Source organism: Pygocentrus nattereri, chromosome 1 (genome assembly GCF_015220715.1).
Source record: "Pygocentrus nattereri isolate fPygNat1 chromosome 1, fPygNat1.pri, whole genome shotgun sequence".
In the NCBI taxonomy this organism is placed as follows: Eukaryota; Metazoa; Chordata; class Actinopteri; order Characiformes; family Serrasalmidae; genus Pygocentrus; species Pygocentrus nattereri.
The window spans coordinates 45,722,629-45,743,982 of NC_051211.1; the positions used below are offsets into that span (position 1 = coordinate 45,722,629).

The window sequence follows — 21,354 nt, forward strand, 5'->3', positions numbered from 1 at the left end:
ATAAACGGTGGATTAATAATTGGATGATCTGGTTTGACATCACTACTAAGTTTTATAAAAGATTGAAAGGCACAGCTTAAACTCATACCTGTCTTTCTTTCATAGTGATTCAAAATGTTCTCTGGTCTTTATTTAAGGCCAACTACATAACATTTACACTTATTTGAGGTAAATCAGGTCTATACACCAAAACAAATGGTAGAATGAAACTGGTTAATGGGTTTTTTAATCTTTCATCACAAAATTAATTCCATTCTGTCAAACCAAACTGACTTTGTCATATTTATTCAAAGATATTTTCTTTTATTACATTCTGTTTTATAATGACCAAATAATTGATTATCAGTATATAAAGAAAACAATAAAAAACAAAGAAACAAATAAAAAAAGAATTAAATCTCAGCTAAAATAATAAATAATGGGTTGGTTTTCTGGTCTGAGAATTCTGGGTCCTCTCAGACTGTTCCCTCACTGTCTTGGGGTGATGAACACTGTTCAGATTGCCTTTATTGGGGTTAAAGTCCCTCTTTAACAACAGAAAACCATGTTTATACTCTGTGTATCTTTACACTCCATGTAACCTGAGACTATACTTAATCAAAGATAATATACTCTGCTGTTTTTTTAAAAATCTATTTTCTGTTTTTATGTAGACAACACAGTAAGCTAAAGCTTTTCCTCCTAAAAGAGTAACACAACATTTCTGAGACACAAAGTGACAAATAAACAGTTATCAGTTATACTGCTGGTCAAAATATAAAAAGCACACTGGAGAGTTACCTCTCTGACCATAGCAGGACATTCTATTACACACTTAATTCATAAGAAACTGAAGATAGAGAAATTGACTTGCAGCTGTGACTAAGGCTCTAGGGATGCATAATACTCACATAATAATCATACAATCAGAACAGAAAAACCCTTTTACAGTTATAATGGCAGTTTTTGAGTGACAACAATATGAATGTCTGTAATCCTCTCAACACTCAATTTTAACACCACCATATCCTATTTGACATGTGCGAAGCTACAATAAACATTGCTTATGCTTCTTAAGGTACAAAATATGATCTATAACAAAATCATTTATTGCGTCCGAAGAGGTTTGAATATAATGTCCCGAGGAAAGACACTGGCTGTGGTCTCTCAGTCACATGATACATCTCTGTCTGAGGCTCTTCCTCCACATCATCATAATCTGTAAAATGAGAACATATCTCAAATAATCTTTTTTTTTTTAGCAACTGGGTAAGCACCCTACACTATACCAATGAGAGTCCTTGGGCAAATCCTCACACTACCTTCGCCTACCTGTGTAAAATGATCAAACTGTATGTCGCTCTGGATAAGAGCATCTGCCAAATGCCAAAAAAGATGCACTAGATGCCACCAAACTCCAGTGCTTTTAGAACTTCTAGACCTTCCTAAGTGTGGCTTAATCATAACCTGTCCTTGTATTAATAACTAATGTGGTTTATCTGTGCCTCGTCTTGCTTGCTTTTTAAGGAACTGGGGAACCAGTCTTGAAGCCTTCTGTCTGCTATGATTTTTTGCCTTGCATTTTATAAATATTCTGTTTTCTTGGTGTTTTAAACCTGTTATACTTTGGGAGCTGCTGAATGTGTGATGAAATTCTGCATTTATATGTGAAGCCAAAGGAAGTATGAAGAATCACTGTAGCCTTCTACAATGGAGTAGTGAAGCTGTGAAAGATGAGCTAGCAAACTGCAACTGAGACAGTTCCCTAGAGACTCTTATAGCAACAGCTCTTCAACTAGATCAACTCATTCATGAGAGCAGAAAGCAAAGGAGACACATTAACATAGCTGCTCAAATATCCACACATCCCTTGTCAACAGCTCCCTTGGAGCCATCACAGTCTCCTCATGCTGGAGATGAACCCATGCAACTGAGTCACTTTCGCCTTTCTCCATAAGAAAGTGGACACAGACACGATGAATGAGCCTGTGAGTTAAAAAGGCTCTTCAAACTGTTTACACATTAACAAATATGGATATGTTTATTTATTAAGTGAACGACAACGTGGTTATGTATCACCTTTTAGCCCTTCATCCTGTTCATTAGTGATGATATCCTCATTGCTCTCTCGAGTGTCCACTACACCAATTTGGAGAGATAAACATATTATTTTTTCTGTGTTGAAGCTTTGGTTGTAAATTGTAAATCAATTATTAATTACACAATAAGAAGACTTACTTTCCATAATGCTGGAGTTTGGTCCCATGGTAAAAGCATCATCATAGACATCTGCTGAGTATTCGGTCAAAATTTTGGGGAAAAAAGTCATTAAATCAGCTTCAGTATCATCAGTGACTGTGTTCATGTTTGATATTACAGTGTTGTTACATTACAAGTCAAACCTGTTACAGCAGCTGAGCTCTGATCAGCAGTGATGACATCATCATAAATCTGCGCTAAGCCCTCTACAACAAAACACAGAGATATTTAAATTACATAAAACCGTATTTTACACGGTTGTATTTGTAGGTGTTTCAGACACAGCTGTGTGCTGGGTTTCTGTAACATTTGTTACTATCAATGTAGACTGTTTTGCATTTTTTAAGCATTTACAAAATGATATTTTAATTTGAATAAAAATTAATACAATGGCTGGATTTTGCAGGTGTGACGGGCATATGTGGGCACCGAAATGCCTTCCTGCACTTATGTGTGGACCACTGTTGTAAGGGTCAGTAAAGCTCCACAAATGGTTCACAAAGACATTACAAATACAGATTATTCTATTTTCATAACATTAGTAATGATTTTAATCCCTACTTTATTTCTTCTTTCTCAACTAAAATCCCCAAACAGAAACATACCTGCTACACTAACAGAGATCTGTCCAGCAGTGATGACATCATCATAGCTGTCTGCTGTGTCCTCTTTTGCTGATTCACCTAAATCAAATAAAAGCAAACTGTATTTATAAACATAAAAACAATCACAATTACTCATTGGACAACAATGAAATGCAAAAAATGATAAGACTATAGAGACAAACTGCTGACTGAATGTCTGCCAAAAGGCAAATCTCAGTTGAAGTCCTACCTGAGTGCTGACCAAAGAGTCACTTCTGGACTTATTTTGTTTTTTTATTGTGTTTGTATGTGTATAAGTAAGAGAGGACATTAGGTGTGATTGTGGATGAGAATTTTACTCTGAGCCCAAATGTTCTTGGCATAGAAGAGACATGGCTAAAACAAACTTGACTAAATGTATTTATTTGTGTACATGTATTTATAATGAATTCTCTAATTTCTATTGGTGAGTAATATTTCTCATTTGTATGGAATTTCAGATCTTCTTACCCAAGTGGAGCTCCTCATCCACATCCTCATATCCTGAATGCTGTTCTTCAGAGGGGATACTTCCTGTTAGAGGAGAGCAGAACAGTGATGAAGCATGTTCAGAATACAGAACCCCCACACTCGTGTGTGTTGGAAGTGCTGTGGATCACTGTGAACTGGGTTCACAATCATGCATTGCAATCCCACACACACATGTATTCCCTCCATAGAAATTTTAATTCTCTAAATACTGGTTTAATCCTAAACATTTCCATAACTGTGGCATATGAAACATACATACGGATAAATTATCTTATTTTTAAGCTGTGATTGTTATAATCACTAAAATGCCAGAAGTATTCATTTGTCTGTCTTCACACACATATGAACTTGAGTTACATCCCATTCTTAATCCACAGAGTTTAATATGATGCTGGCCCACCCTTTGCAGCTATAACAGCTTCAACTCTTCTGAGAAGGCTTTCCACAAGGTTTAGGAGTGTGTTTATGGGAATTTTTTTTCTGGAATTCTTCCAGAAGTGCATTTGTGAGGTCAGACACTGATGTTGGACGAGAAGGCCTGGCTCGTAGTTTCTGCTCTAATTCATCCCAAAGGTGTTCTATAGGGTTATGGTCAGGACTGTACAGGCCAGTCAAGTTCTTATACACCAAACTCGCTCACCCATGTCTTTATGGACCTTGCTTTGTGCACTGGTGCGCAGTCATGTTAAAAAAGGAAGGGGCCATTCCAAAACTGTTCCCACAAAGTTGGGAGCATGAAATTGTCAAAATCTCTTGGTCTGATGACTCATCCGTCGGATTGAGAGACGGAGAAGCTTGATTCGTCACTCCAGAGAACACGTCTCCACCGCTCTACGGTCCAGTGGCAGTGTGCTCCTATCACGGTACTATGCTGGAATTCACTGAGCTCCTGAGAGTGACCCATTCTTTTACAAATGTTTGTAGAAGAAGTCTACATGCCTAGGTACTTTTTATACACCTGTGGCCATGGAAGCAATTTGAAAACCTAAATTCAATTATTTGGATCGGCGAGTAAATATTTTTGGCAATACAGTGTATCTTAGTGGAATGGAAATTGTCTCACACATGTTCTGGTCCTCTTACCTGTGAGAAGCTCCTCATCCACATTCTCATATCCTGAATGCTGTGCTTCAGAGAGGATACTTCCTGTTAAAAGAGAGCAGAAAAATCATCTGAGTGCAGTGGACCATTGCAAGCTACTGGTGGTTGACATCATCAGTTGACTTTGTATTTTGTTAAAATTCAGCCACAACAAAAATGAATTGAATACAAATCATCTTTTGGTCTTGTTCCAATATCATGATTTACAATAACAAAAAGACTTCAATATAAGATGCATGTTTTCTTGGAATGCCTCCTCTCTCCTCAGTTTCTCAACTGATACGTCTTTACAGCTGCTGTGGAACATATGTTCTTAAGGCGTTTACACATTAAAAATTATTTATTCATGTAATGTTTTTCAGACAACAATACATTAATTAAAGCATGTATTAAAAATGATGACCTATTGGATTTTGTCTCGGAGGACAAAAGGGTCACCCTCAAAGCAAATGAAAATCTCAGGGAAGAAACCTATGACTACTGTGTGGGTTTATGCACCAAACAACAGTTTAGAGTATTCAAGCTTCTTGGAGCGAGTAGGTAGGTTCAGGAAAGGAACCCACCTACAGACTCGAGTATCTTGCTGGAGACTAGTCATTGATTGAACATGTTTGAAAAGATGTTCAAAAGTGTATATGGTACCAGAGCTCTTTGAATCAAAGGTCAGTGATCAACTTTGTTATTGTTTCATCCGACGTAGGACCGTATGTTCTGGACACTCAGGTGAAGAAAGGTGTTGAACTGTCAACTGATCACCATCTGGTAGCGAGTTGGATCAGATTTCTGGCAAAACTGCCAGTCTGATCTCATACACCCAAGCGGACAGTGAGGGAGAGCTAGGAAAAACTGAGAGGTAGGTGACGGAGTCAAAATGAACAAAACCATCATAGTGTAAGCCATCAGAGCTTGTTGGGGTGGCAACCCCAGAACCCCCAGTGAACAAGGGTGGTGAGGGAAGCCATTGAGTTGAAGAAGAAGACCTTTAAGGACTGGTGGGCTGGGATGACTCCTGACTCAGTAGATGGGTACAGATGGGGAAAAAAGGCAGCAGCAATTGTGGTGGCAGAAACAAAATCCAGAACATGGGAACAGTTTTGAGATGCCATGGAAAAAAAAATTTTGATTTGCTTCAAGGAGGTTCTCGACAATCATCTGGCGACTCATCAGAGTGGCTTTGCTAAAGTTGTACTCAGCAGGGGTGGAGAAACTCTGAGTTCCAGAGCACTTTGAAAAACTCCTCACCCAAAAGACATGCCTCCCCCCATGGGGGATGGTAGTCTTTGAGGTACTTGGTATCACTGGGCACTGGGGGTGGATGAGATTTGCCTAGAAATGCTTATGGCTCTGGATGCTGTGAGGCTATCATGGATGACATGTCACCCGGACCTCAGGAATAGTACCATTTAAATAGCAGACTGGGCTGGTGGTCCCTGTTTCAAAGAAAGGGGACTGGAGAGTGTGTTCCAATTACCAGTCTATGACGCTGCTCAGCTTCCCTTTGAAAGTTTATGCCAAGGTGCTGGAAAGGAGACTCCAACCAGTGGTCGAACCCCTGACTAAAGAGGAAGAATTTAGATTATAACCCGGCTGTTGAAAAATGGACCAGCTTTACACCCTTACTTGGATTATTTAGGGGGCATGGGAATTTGCTAACTCAGTCTACATGTGGTTTGTGGACTTCAATAAGACTTACAACCAGATTGTGTGGGAGGTCCTATGGGAATATGGAGTGCCAGGGCCACTACTCCGGGCTGTGTCCGTATACTCAGCATTTAGTTGGATTCTGTCAAGGTTGTGCCTTGTCTCCACTTCTGTTTGTGATATTCATGGACAGGGTATTGAGGTGTAGCTAAGGTCAGGAAATCATTATGTATGGAGGCTGGATGGTGCCATCTCTGCTTTTTGCAGATGATGATGTCCTTTTGCCACCATCACATGGGTGCCTATAACAGCAAAACAGTAAACCCACACAAACCAGCCCACAGCCTAGAACAGAGGATACAGCCCCCCTTTTCAGAAAAGACATCCTGACAACCTCACAAAGTCTGAGAATACTCCATGGACACATGCCCCTCACAATCTCTCTGCAGTAGGGATTTGGAATGTTTACGCCCCAGTAAAGGAACACGCTGTACAAGACATGCTTCTTGGCAATTCTTGCTGCTGTCCTCTCTTAGGGCTGTACACAACAGCAGAGAGAGACTGAGCGCTGTGTCCTCCTCCCCAGCATATAGGATCTCCTCAGAGCATCAATCCTTATTTTACTGGAGCTGGAGCTCCAGGATACTTGGCCTTGACCAACCACACCACCAGCACACATCTTAGACTAATCAGGAACAACAATTCACAAGCCTTATGTCTCTGCCACCACGAGTGCGGCAAACCCATAAGGTTCCACGCTTGGCCACTCTGCATGGCCAGGCCTCTTCATGTCCATGGGTAATAGTGGGTCACTACACTAATACTGCAGCCATGGGCTACAGATCAGATAAAATGTGGGAAAAAAGTTCATGTTAACTATTTAGACACAGCCATGGACTCTTATTGACTCTCTGTTGACACACTTGCTCACTCACTCACTTGGCCTCCCGGTTATACTAATTCAATTGGTCACTTATTCATTCATTCACTAATCACTTGATCATACACTTGACGATTTGGTCACTTACTTGGTCACTTGGTCATGCACTCTGTCACTCATTTGCCTAGTCACTCAGTCATTAACTCACTCACTTGGTGACTTGGCTACTCATGCAGTTACTTACTCATTCAGTTATGAACTCAATAAATCACTTACTTGGTCACTCACTCGTCCATTTGTTCTCTTGGGCACTTACTCATTCACCCAATCATTTACTTGCACCCTAACTTGTTTGCTTACTTGGGCACTCATTTATCAACTGGTCATTCTCTTTGTCACTTGGTCACTCACTCATCTGGTCAGTCATTCAGTCATTTATTTGGTCATTCACTAACACACTTGGTTACACACTCACTCATCCGATCACTCATTTGGTCACTGACTCATTAATTTGATGACTTGATCAAAGTAACTAATTTGGTCACTCACTTGTTTCAGTCACTAACTCATTAGATCACCCAATCAGTCACTTGGTCACTCAATCCATCACTTGTAAAAAATGTATTGATCTCTCACTCAGTGACTCACTCATCCACTCACTGACTTGAGTCCTTACACACTGATTCATTCACTAATTTTTTTGCTCACTTAGTCATTAATTCATCAAACTACCAATCACTCAGTCACTTGGTCACTCATTTGGTTACTCACTCGATCACATTCTGATCACAGTTCATTCTGTTGCTTACTCAGCCACTCATTTAGTTACCTAATGATTTGGTAACTCTTTAGCTTGCTCATTTACTGGGTTTCTCGCTGAGCACTCAGTCAGTCACTGACACTGACGCTTTGTCATTTATTCATTACTTGGTTGTTCACTCACTTGATCACATGGACAATCAGTTACTCAGTCCATGACTAAATAAGTCACTACTCATTATTTTACTCACATGGTCTCTCAATCAATCACTCAATCATCTTCTCAGTAACTCACTTAATAGGTCACCTAGTCACTCATTTGGTCACTCACTCAGTGATTCATCAGTGGTCCAACAGTAACTCGCTTGGTACCTGATTTGATTTGGTCACTCACTTGCTGACTCACTCTTCAATCATTCAGTCAATCACTGTTTGATGAGCTCGCATAGTCAGTGACAGTCTCACACACACCCACACATTTGGTAACTCTAGCTTAGTCTCTCTCTCTCTCTTTCTCTCTCTCTCTCTCACACACACACACACACACACACACACACACACACACACACACACACACACACACACACACACACACACACACACACAGTGTTACCCCCACTCTCTCTCTATTTCTTTTATCCTCTCTTCCTCTCATCCTCTCTCTCTCTCTCACACCTGCACACACACACACCTGCAGCTGTGTGGTTTCTCTGTATGAACAAAAATGGAAGTTTAACAGGAATTACACAGTTTAACTTTAGCTGCGTAATAGATGCTTATCAGCAGAATTACCTCCTTTCTCTCTCTCTCTCTCTCTCTCTCTCTCTCACACACACACACACACACCTGCAGCTGTGTGGTTTCTCTGCATGTACAAATATGGCAGTTTCCCTTTAGCTGCTTAAGAGATGCTTATCAGCTGAATTAACACGCTACACTACATGTAGATTTACTTTAACTGTATATTTAATCTAATATACACTAAACTATCATTTAACTGATTTACTCTTTTTAATAAAAGACTAGGAAAAATATGCTGAAATAATTCTTACTCATTAACTCACTGACTTGAGTTAATGATACATTCACTCACACACTTGCTCATTCGCTCAGATACTCATTCAGTCACGCACTTGCTCACACATCCACTCAACAATTATCTGTCATGCTGACACACTCGCATTCTTACTCACACACCTGCTCACTCACTCACACACTCACTCATTTGCACTCTTGATCCCTTACTGGCTCACTTTCTTGCTCACTCCTTCACTTCCTCTCTTATTGATTGACCTGCTAACTCTTGGGCTGTCTGTGAATACTTAATTAACTTTCCCTCTTATCACTTATTCACACACACACACACACACACACACACACACACACACACACACACACACACACACACACACACACACACACACACACACAGGCTAATTCACTCATTTGATTGTTTACTTTCTCAGTTACTGATCAGCTGCCTGACTGACTCAAACACAGGCTGCATCCCAATAACTAAAATATAGTTATTGCAATAAATAAATATATATATATATATATATATATATATATATATATATATATATATATATATATTGCAATATAGTCACAACAGTCATAGCCTACAGATCAGTCAAAATCTAGTAAAAAAGGGTCCATTTAACAATTCAGACACAACCACAGACTCACTGATTGACTCTCACTCTGTTGACTAACTGATTCATTCAGTAGCAACACTTTCTCACTCGTCCATTCATTTACTTGCACACACATTTACTAACTCACTTTAAAAAAAATCTCTGACTGACTGATTCATTTGGTCACTCACTTGATCACTCAGTCACTCAAATGGTCTCTCACTCACTCACCTCATCACTCATTTGGTCCTATGCTCACTCACTCACTTGGCTTTTGGGTCAATCTTATTCACTGTAATACTAGGTCACTCACTCATTCACTCAGTAATCACTTGGTCACTCACTTGATCAAACTAACACTTGGTCACTTTGTCACTCACTTGCCTGGTCACTCATCCAGTCACTAACTCACCTTGGTCAAAGTAACCCACTTGGTCATTTGGTCAGTTAATTATTCACTAACCCGATCACTCACTTGTTCACTTATTCATTTAGTCACTTTGTCTTTCATTCAGTCACTTACTTATCCATTCATTCACTTTGGTTTTCACTAACACATCCATGCAGTCACTCATTCACTTGGCTACTTTCTTAATTACGTCCCTCATTCATCAATCAGTCCTTTAATTGGTCACTCACTTGGTCACTTGCTCTCTCATTCAGTCACTCACTTAATTACTCACTTGGCCACTAACTTAATCGGTCATTTACTTGCTCACTTTGTTACTCACTTGTTCACTCTATGAACAGCTCATTTTGTTGCTTACTCAGTCACTCGTTTGGTCACTTGGTCACTAATCTGGTCATCCAGTTGCTAACTTTGCCTTAGTCACTCACTGATCACTCCATCACAGACTCAGCCACTCATTTAGTTACCCACTGATTCTGTAACTAAATGCTCAGTTACTGGGTCTCTCACTGATCACTCAATCAGTCATTGTTGCTGTAACATGATGACTTGGTCATTCACTCACTACTTGGTTGTTCACTTATTGGGTCACATGGACAATCACTCACTTACTCAATATCTCACTACTATCAATCCTTCAATCACATTTTCTGTACCATCATTAGATCACTCACTCAGACACATGCACTCATTTAGTTACTTGTCATTCTGTCAATCATTCACTGATCAATTGCCTTGCACACACAACCACCCTCTCAACACACACACATAAGGTGTTACCCCTACTCTCTCCTTTTCTTCTTCCTCTCTCTCTCTCTCTCTCTCTCTCTCTCTCACTCACACACACACGCACACACACACACCTGTAGCTGTGTGGTTTCTCTGTATGTCCAAAAATGGAAGTTTTACAGGAATTACTCAATTTAACTTCAGCTGCCTAATAGATGGTTATCAGCAGAATAAACACACTACACTACATGTAGATCTACTCTAACTGTACAGTTAATCTAATAAACTGACTGATTTATTCTTATTATTAATACCCTGAAAACTATATTAAACTATACATAAAAATGTTAATTTGAGCAAATTGCCTATTAACTTGATCAAATGAACATGTATTGCATTTTTTCAGTTAAGTATAAGTGTGTAAATATATTTTAATTGAATATATTGAACCTCATGCAGAGCACTACATACTATATCACTCACCCCTTTGAGTGGAGTTATTTCCTTTAGTGATGTATCTACGGTCAATCTCCTCATAGACTACCTCAGTCAGAGTCTTACGCCTCCTCTTAGAGAGCACTGTGAGGGAGACAGAGAGAAACATGGAGCCAGTTCAGTAGAAGAGAAGACTGATGACAGATTGAAGGACTAATGATGTTAAGAGAATGTATAGAAAGTGGATTGTAGATGATCTCTGAATCTCTCTACCTCTCCTGAGCACTCTGTTCTGGTAAAACAGCACAAACAGAAGGACTAAGGCCAGGAAGAGCACCGCTCCCAGAACCAGGAGAAAAAATGGATAGATGGGTGGAACAACTGGTGGAGGAGTTTGCAGAGGAGGGGTTTTTGTCTTAACTGGCTGACGAACTGTAAACAAATTAAAACACAGCACTGTGTGAAGCACATAATAACCTCTTCAGAAACATTTATTAAAATGACAAAATAGTACCTGTGGTGGTGGTGGTTGTAATTATGGGTGTAGTAGTAGAAGGCATAGATTTGTCTGTAAATGCAGAAGCAATTCACAAAATTAAAAATCCAACAAAGCACAAAAAACAAACACTCATTAAAGTGGAATCATGTTAACTAGCAATTCCACTATCATTAGTCATGAGAAAAAAAAATATACTGAAATGTGTTGTGCATGCGTTGCTGTGAGTCATCCTGTAAACCCAGACATAATAACGTGTGGATGTGCGGATCAGATCTCAAGAGGATTTTGGACCACATCATGTCTCTATTTATTAATCTCACACAGCTAGGCTCAAAAAAGCAAGTCTAGCTTCATGATTCAGTCTCAAATGCAAAAACCATATTATACTGATGACATGATGACCATACTAGATAACTCACTTACATCCTTGGAAGACCTCAAATGTCCTTTCTGTTTAAATTCTTCGAGTTCTCCTTGAATATTTTTTTTTTAACATGCTCATGTTAGGGAAGGAGTCTAAAGCTCAACTGTTGTTACAAAATTTCCACCAGAGAGGTCTCCAAATCTTACATAATGTAGCTTTAAGGACTGCATACCTCAATATACTTTTCCAAGCAGCCTTGCGCATTACTAAGACCCATGTAAAATTGTTTTGATTCAAGTTAGGAAATCTCCTCTGACCTGTACAGGTGACTCCAGCATCCTGCTTGTGGGAGCAGTCAGTGTGGTTCTTCAGGGAATGGGGACAGTCCCACAGGTGAATCTCATTCCCTCTACACTTCACTCTGTTCAGCCAGATAGGCCCTTCACCAGCACCAAAGACAGCACTCCCATCAGCACTCAGCGCCGGCCCACAGCCCAGCTGCCGGCAGACCACCTGAGCATCTCTGATGTCCCACAGTTCATCACAGACAGACCCCCACACAGTGTTATGATTCACCTCCAGTCTCCCAGAGCAACTTCCATTTCCTCCTCTCAGCCTGAGATGCAGGTGATCTACATCACACACATCACACATGAGGAGATAGAGAAACACTGACTATGCAGGATAGTCTGAGAATAAACTTCAATACAGCTATAAACTACTAAAATAACAGGGGACTAACACCTTATTATTATTAATGTGTGTTCTTACCTGTGCAGTGTCCCTGATGAGGAGATGTTGAGGAGCATTTCAGATGACTTCTGTGCTTAAAATTTCCCTCATCTTTGAATATGGCAAAGTAGTTTATTTATATGTAGCTGTTAGATGTAAATCTATTGTACTAATATTCTGACAGTCTAGACCAAATTTATTTTCACACATGGTATTCATGACAACATATGAAAGTACAATAATCTCCCTACCTGAGCATTTAATGTGAGCTACCTCGTTGCGATTATCACAGTTGTTCTGTCCCCAGGGTGAAGATGGACAATGCCACACACTGGAGTCATGACTCCTGCATTTCAGATCATCCAGCCAGTTAGGAGCTGATTCCACTCTTCCTTTAAACGCCCTCTGACTGTCCATTCTTCCACAGTTCAGCTCCTGACAGATCACATTAGCTGTTTCTTCTGTCATTCCATTTTCACACGCATTACCCCAGGTTCCATTGTAGAACACTTCCAGATTTCCCTCACAGCCCTCAGTGAGTCTGAACTCTTTAAACTCTGGTGAGAGAAAGACAACTTGTACTGAGTCTTGATACTTGTTGTGAATACGCTTTTGTACACGTTTAGGAAATGATCCTTAAAGAAAAAATACAATGTCACTTCGGTCAAATTTTTAAAAAACATTTTTGCACAAAGGCAATTGAAAATATTTTATGTAATCAGAAAAGATTACATTTTACTGTCATAAAACAAGAAATTATGAGGACTTTAAGATCTACATGCTGTACCTGAACACACAACTCCTACATCCTCCATGTGTCCACATTCATTCTCTCCACACAGCTGAAATTTACAGTTCCACAAGGACGTCTCATTCCCCTCACACTCCAACGCATTCAGCCATATGGGTCCAGTTCCAAGTCCAAACCGGGCTGGTACTGGAGCACTGAGGGCTACTCCACACTGCAGCTGTCTGCACACCACCTGTGCATCCTCAATATCCCACAAGTCATCGCACACTGTCCCCCATGAGCCACTGTGGAAAACCTCTACCCTTCCTGCACAGTCTCCCCCAGAACCAACCAGCCTGATGGAGCTGGGAGCTTGATTAAACTTACCTACACACACACACACACACACACACACACACACACACACACACACACAGTTACAAAGTTAGAGATCTTAATTTGTCCACCACATGATGTTTTTTCTCATTATTCTGAGTTGAATTTTGCACAATTACAGCATATGTTATAAAAGATACATTTAGTAAAGATACTATTGTCTGTTCATATGTAGAATATTAAATGGTTACCAGTACAGGTGACTGAGAGCTGTTCTCTGGAGCTGCAGTTGACTGTTTGCACGCTGCTGCAGTTCCCCAGATGAGCTTCACTCCCAGAACATTTGAAACCCGTCACACACATGTGACTGTGTTCAGGACTGGATGTAGAGGAGCTGGAGAAGCTGAACACAGAGCCACAGCCCAGCTGTCTGCAGACCACAGAGGCCACAGACTCACTCCAGGAGTCCAGCAGAACTCTCCTCCAGTCCTGCCTGAAGTACACCTCCACCTCCCCCTCACACTCCATCCCTCCAGACAACCTCACTCGTCCCTCATGAAATGCCAGAGAGGAACCTGAAGAGGAAATAATCACTTAACTAAAAGACTGAGGGTGTCATATATTTTTACAGTTTTTTTCCTAACATGGCGTAAATAATTATAGGCTCGTATAAAATTTTGAGAGCTCACCACTGCAGATGACTCCAGCATCCTGTTTATGAGAGCATGCAGTTCGACTCCATGATGAAATGGGACATTTTGACAGGTGTGTTTCGTTCCCCTGACAATCAAACACATCAGCCCAGATCCGGCCACTCCCCTCCCCAAACCAGTCTGACCCCAACACAGCCACAGCACTCCCACAGTTCAGCTGACCACAGAGGACACTGGCAGCTTTCATATCCCAGCTTACATCACACACTGTGCCCTGCTCACTGAGGTACTGGAGCTCCACTCGACCAGAACAGGAGTCAGAGCCACTCACCAGCTGAGCCTGAGTGTGACCTGAATCAACATCACATTAAAGATAATGGATTAAGGCAATTCAGCAAATTGTTACACTTTTACTTTTTAAATATTAATACTTTACCTGAACACACCAGTCCCACATCACTGTCATGGGAGCAGTTGTTTTTGAGTGAAGATGATGTTGGACAGAAATAAATCTCAGTTTCATTGCCTCTACACTGAAGCTCCTCTGACCACACCTGACCCTCCCCTCTGCCAAAAGCAGCTGCTCCCAGCACCTCCACAGGAAGCCCACAGCCCAGGTCTCGACACACAACCTCTGCATCCTGCTGGTCAAAGTCAGCATCACACACTGTGGACCAGGTCTTCACATTAAGCACCTCCACTCTTCCGGAACAGCGGTGAAAACCATCAGTAAGTTTGGACTTTCTGTGACCTGTGTGTATTTGAATTACATTAACATTGTAAATAATAGATTTACAGATCTATTTACATATGATGTTCAGAAATTCTTGTCATGGTTTCCAACAAGTTTCCACTAAGTAACTGTACAGTGCAGTCAGTGTAGGATCTTAATGTTAGAGGAATGTAACACAAGGCAGAAATTAAATGTGCAACTCAAGGAAGAATGATTTAAATCATATCTTTTTATGTTTTGTGTTAAATATTTAACCTTTATTTTATGTTTTATTTTATTGTTTAAATCCAGTTCAGTATTCAGACACCACAAATTAACATTAGTGCCTTGTTGCAAAGCATGTTTTGATAATTACACTTTCAACACATCTATGGTAAGAAGTAATTAGATTTGTGCAGCATTGTAGTTCAAATGTAACCCACTCCTCTTGGCAAACCTACTTAAATTGCCCAAAGTCATGAGCATCTCTCGGCTGGACTCACTCAAATTAATTTAAAGTCAGGAGATCGGAGACTGGCTTGGCCTTCAACCTTTTTTAGAATTTAGTCTTGAGTTATTATGGTGTGTTTAGGGTTGATGTCTTGATAAAACAACTTTATCCCCTTATCCCCTTTCTTACTATATATATATGTGTGTATGTATATATATATATATATATATATATATATATATATATATATATATATATATATATCAAGGTCAAATAGAGTAAATAAATTGAAAGTCTAATAGTTCAATATAATAACATATACCACAGCACTATAATTTTCTAAAAAAATAAAATAATAAAAAAAACATGGCTACAGAACATGTATCTGCTACTGTAGCAGAAATCAACATTCATGATATTTTTGCAGTGCAGCACCAGTTAGGTACAATTGATAAGAGCTAGCTGTAGCTGATCTAGCAGGCTAATAGCTTCACACACACCACAGCACAGATTTGATTTGGACAAACTAATGCACAGTTCACCAATTCACCAGAGTTTTTACAGGACAAAGACTTAAATCGAATTGAATGAAACTTGGCTGAGGTGTGTGTGGAGCTTTTACAAGCTACTGTAACTGCTTTGCATACCACAAAGCAGACTGAACTGCGGCTATAGCCACACACAAGCTTTAAATTCCAGCTAACCACTGACACACACTTTCCAGATAAAAACCCATATCTGAGCAAGTGAGTGAAATAATTAGTGCTGGAGTGGCAGAACGACAGAATCTAACCTTTTCTGTGGTGTGTTGAGTGGTTTACTGAGCAAAAGCCCCCTACAGTTTTTGTGGAAAGTTAAAAAAAATTAAATATTGCGATAAGCACATAGCACTGTCATTTAAGTGCAACTGAACTAATATCTTAATACCCTGGTTTTTGGAGAAAAGTCTTAATACGTAAACGAAATGTGGTGGCAATCATTTAATCCTGAGTCATAAAAGATGAACATTTGAGTTTTTTTTTCTCTTGGCACAACCTGAATAAAAAATATATGTAGTTTATTTTCTTGTTAATAAAGCGAAAGTGCAAAGCTTATTGTTATGTTTATGCTCCACTTCATCTCAGTTATTATTCATACTACCTATTCTGTTGAACAAGGCAGGGTTGAATTTCCTTCTGTTACCCTTTTCCATTTTGTTACATTACAATCTGCACGGTAGTGGGAAAAAACGTTGGGAATGGTAATGGTAAAGAGGTATTTCCAATTTACACTGTTATGTCTGCTCATAAATCTTCACAACATTAATGAGTGTAAAGACCTGGACATACTCTTTTGCCACTTATAGACGTTTTTGAGCACATGTACATCATATAAAATATTTAAGAATGTATTATTTAAAATAAATTAAGTTATACCGATTACATTATAAGAGTTTTCCCCACATGTACAGATTGTCTTATTTGTCAATATTCAGAACTACTGGTATATAATTTAATATAAAAAAGATATTTACATTCAATCTTCATTATTCTAAAATGAGTTGTGATAATAATGATTACATTTAGATAAAGTCATATTCATTAATGTCATGACTAATTGTGTCTTACCTGAGCAGATGACGGCAGCATCTTTTCCATGATCACAGTTATGTTTGCCCCATCCCTCTGTCATACAGTTCTTCAGAGATAATTCTGATCCAGTACAGGTCACATCATCCATCCAGATTGGTCCTGATCCTGGTCCAAAGTAAGCTTTACTCAGTGCATCTACAGCCTCTCCACAGCCCAGCTCTCTACACACCACTGCAGCATCACTCATATCCCAGTAATCACTGCACACCGTTCCCCACTGTCCTCTATGAAGAACCTCCACTCTCCCAGCACAGCGACTGCCACCATCTAGCAATCTCACACTTTCTGTACAACAGGGGGAGGAATAAGAGAAAAATATCAACATTTTACACAATTCATCGCAGCCCACAGAATCTAAGAATAACAGGAAAATCTATGGCTCTTACCAGCACAAACAAGAGCGACATCACTGTCATGGGAGCAGTTACGTTTGAGTGAAGATGATGTGGGACAGAAATAAATCTGGGATTCATTGCCTCTACACTGAAGTTCCTTTGACCACACCTGACCCTCCCCTCTGCCAAAAGCAGCTGCTCCCAGCACCTCCACAGTAAGCCGACAGCCCAGCTCTCGACACACAACCTCTGCATCCTGCTGGTCAAAGTCAGCATCACACACTGTGGACCAGGTCCCTCCATGAAGCACCTCCACTCTCCCAGAGCAGCGAGAACCACCAACCAGCCTGACTCCTAAAAGAAAAACAATGCAGAAAAAAAAAAATACATCTACAAACTAAAGCCTAAACACACTGATAAAATTCTCTCTAAAAGCATTTATCTGGGCAGTATTTACTTATTCAGAAAACATTAACGTTTGTGTGATGCGTATTGTTTGTGTGATGTTTATGTGTAGATATGGCCATGTGGTTGGTAAGCCACAAAGAAATTGTTGATGTGATTGTTTTTCCTGTGGTTTTATTTTAAGCTTATTTAATTTAATTGTCTATTCAGGGCATTTTAACTTCATGTAATAGTTATTTATTTACAATGAAGATTAATGCTTTGTAGCTGCTTTTCATAATCTGTGTAGATTAGAAATGATTCACACAGTGAGGGATTTGCTGATGCGTGTGAGATTATGTTTCTATTGGAGCTTGCATTAAACTTGGTTTTTAACATCAGGTGCAGACTAAATACTTTTCTGCAAGTCCAGATGGCTAATTAGCATGATTAGTTATTAAATAAATAAAAGCTACCCGAGAGCAGCCCATGAAACCTAGATTAATGGATGTCTGAGGATTATAACAGAACAAATTTGGTGAAGGTTGAGGCCGATTTAATCCTGAGACTCATCACCTCTCAATACAAGTGAACTTGTTCACAAGCGGAACTTGACCGCTCCAACGTGGCAGACCCACATACGTACCACCTCAGTTAGAGAACAACAGACAATGCGGCATCTAGGTATGTATATATATCTATGGTAAAAACAGTGTTTAACTGAGACAGCTCTTTTAGGTTTTTTTTTTTTTTTCTTTCATCCAATTAAGAATAATGTGACATGGCAGGCATTCACAAAATATTTTTTCTGTTGAAAATAAAGTAATGTGTTCTAAAAACTCTCTTTTCTCTCTCCAGGCACAAGTAATGGTAGCAACATAAGCACTAATAAATAGGACAAGCTTTCCACAAGTGTTAAATAACACACAGTTAATATTTACTGTCAGTATCGGTAAATCACAGTAAGCACTTCTTTATAGTATATAAAGTGGATAGATATTAATGATATATGTGCAGTATATTTGTTCATAGTTTTCATATTCATGTGAATCAGTTAAGTGGATAATGCAATTACATGCAATTACACTGCACGACAGGGAGTTTTAGTCAACCTATTGCTTTTGTCCTGGAAAATAATATAGAAACTAATCATATTTAAATTAGAGAATTATTGATAAATACACACAGATATATGCAGTCATTAACACTTATAAACTTCATTCTGAAGTAATAATGATATTATGACAGATTGTGAATATGATGACTGACTGTACCTTACCAGCACAGATGACTCCAGCTCGTCGGTTGTGAACACATTCATGTTTTCCCCATCCTGTTGATTTACAGTTCTTCAGTGTAGACTCTGATCCACTACAGTCCACATCACCCATCCAGATTGGTCCTGATCCTGATCCAAGTTGAGAATCACTCTGTGCATCTACAGCCTCTCCACAGCCCAGCTGTCTACACACCACTGCAGCATCTCTCATATCCCAGCCATCACCACACACTGTTCCCCACTGTTCTCTATGAAGAACCTCCACTCTCCCAACACAGCGACTGCCGCCATCCACCAACCTCACACTGTCTGTAATTGGTAGAATAGCCTTTTAAATAGTTCATCACAGCATAGAATCTAAGGCTAACAGGAAAAGGTGCAGCTCTTACCAGCACACACCAGACCCACATCACTGTCATGGGAGCAGTCGTGTTTAAGTGAAGATGATGTTGGACAGAAGTGAATCTGAGATTCGTTGCCTCTACACTGAAGCTCCTCTGACCACACCTGACCCTCCCCTCTGCCAAAAGCAGCTGATCCCAGCACCTTCACAGGAAGCCCACAACCCAGCTCTCGACACACAACCTCTGCATCCTGCTGGTCAAAGTTAGCATCACACACTGTGGACCAGGTCTCTCCATGAAGCACCTCCACTCTCCCAGAGCAGCGAGAACCACCAACCAGCCTGATTCCTAAAATAAGAGTGGAGATGGTAAAGTACTGCAGTTTCTCAGGTCATATATCATTCTCTTATTAACTTTGAACCTGTTTGTATTTTACACCTTAACTCATTAACATGTTAACACATTTTGTAAAGATAAACATATTTTTAAAAAGTAAATTAAATGAAATTTGAAGAGAGAAATGTTCATTTCTCAGCAAAACCTACCAGAACAAATGACTCCTGCATCTTTAGTATGATTACAAGCATGTTTTCCCCCTCCTGGTGATCTACAATTCCTCAGTGTAGACTCTGATCCACTACAGTGTACAGTATTTATCCCGATTGGTCCTGATCCTGGTCCAAAGTGAGCATCACTCAGTGCATCTACAGCCTCTCCACAGCGCAGCTCTCTACACACCACTGCAGCATCTCTCATATCCCAGTTATCATCACACACTGTTCCCCATGTTCCATTATACTGAACCTCCACTCTCCCAGCACAGCGACTGCCACCATCAATCAACCTCACACTGTCTGTACAATAAGGTAAAGATACACAAATATAGACAGAAATCTGTAATTACTTTTTACAGTAGAAAAAAAGCTGTAAAACAGCCGTTAAAGCTGTTAAAATCTGTTAAACCCATCCACAGCACATTTGTAAAAGCTGTCAAATTCATTCAAGTAATAGAGGGGTTAATACCAATGGTATCAAAGAGAAGATTTCCTGAGCAGATGACTCCAGCATCTTCAGAATGATCACAGTTTTGATTACCCCATTCAGGTGATGAACAGTTGATCAATGTAGACTCTGATCCACTACAGTCCACATCATCCTTCCAGATTGGCCCTGATCCTGATCCAAAACGAGCACTTCTCAGTGCATCTACAGCATCTCCACAGCCCAGCTCTCTACACACCACTGCAGCATCTCTCATATCCCAGTAATCATCACACACTGTTCCCCACGTTCCATTATAATGAATCTCCACTCTCCCAGCACAGCGACTGCCACCATCCACCAACGTCACATTGCCTGAGAGAGAGAGAGAGAGAGAGAGAGAGAGTTAGTTTAATCAAAAAAGCCACAAACACAATAACAGCAATGTTTTATATATACATTTTGCTGCTGTTGGAAAAAAAACCTTGTATCTCCAAAATGGTGACTTTACAGGAGAAGTAAAAAAAAATACTTTTGAATATTTTAAATTAATGGAAAACCATTTTATTGCAAATGATTTTGGATCATTTCTGTTGACACATGTTCATAATACTTCCACATAATTTTGTGAAAAAACTGCTGTGTTCAGTTGGAAAAATATAGATATATGGATAAATTAGACTGTAATAGCATAAACTAAAACTGGAAATAACATTTATCAATATGACAACGCCTTCATTAAGAAATGGAGACTGAAGAGGAGAGACAGACAGACAGAGAGAAAGCAGCAGAGTTAAAATTGTGTCTAAATTATTATTTGACACTGAAAGTGTACCTACCAGCTGTGGTGAGTGAAATTGTGGAGGACAGAAGAATGAGAGCCACACAGCTGTCCATCTCCCTCTGACCTGCACACAGTCCGTTCAACTCAGCAGCAGAACAAGCTTTACCTCCACTCCCCCAGAGAGACTGAAGAAAC

At 39.8% G+C, this 21,354-nt stretch overlaps 1 protein-coding gene across 1 annotated transcript; it reads right to left on the reverse strand.

Moving 5' to 3' along the window:
• Positions 1–208: 208 nt before the first annotated feature.
• LOC108417319 (scavenger receptor cysteine-rich type 1 protein M130-like) lies at positions 209–20,503 on the reverse strand. The gene is made up of 24 exons (XM_037538117.1): positions 20,418–20,503; positions 19,940–20,248; positions 19,440–19,742; positions 19,051–19,359; positions 17,690–17,741; positions 17,439–17,569; positions 17,029–17,337; positions 14,695–15,009; positions 14,295–14,609; positions 13,857–14,180; positions 13,327–13,656; positions 12,791–13,096; positions 12,579–12,650; positions 12,125–12,439; positions 11,459–11,512; positions 11,218–11,376; positions 10,993–11,088; positions 4,437–4,499; positions 3,333–3,395; positions 2,844–2,921; positions 2,382–2,444; positions 2,218–2,268; positions 2,059–2,118; positions 209–1,198 (listed from the first exon to the last, which is right to left on the reverse strand). The coding sequence occupies exons 2-24, from the start codon at positions 20,148–20,150 to the stop codon at positions 1,083–1,085; spliced, it is 4,095 nt and encodes a 1,364-aa protein (XP_037394014.1). The 5' UTR covers positions 20,151–20,248; positions 20,418–20,503; the 3' UTR covers positions 209–1,082.
• Between the last annotated feature and the right edge of the window lie 851 nt (positions 20,504–21,354).

What these genes read in the sequence shown, in the direction of transcription:
- LOC108417319 (XM_037538117.1), bottom strand. Translation starts at nt 20,150, where the DNA reads ATGAGAGATGCTGCAGTGGTGTGTAGAGAGCTGCGCTGTGGAGAGGCT. An exon ending in TGCAGGAGTCATTTGTTCTG is followed by an intron (nt 19,743 to 19,939) that starts GTAGGTTTTGCT and finishes CTCTTATTTTAG; the next exon opens with GAATCAGGCTGGTTGGTGGT. An exon ending in TCATCAGGGACACTGCACAG is followed by an intron (nt 12,440 to 12,578) that starts GTAAGAACACAC and finishes TGTGTGATGTAG; the next exon opens with ATCACCTGCATCTCAGGCTG.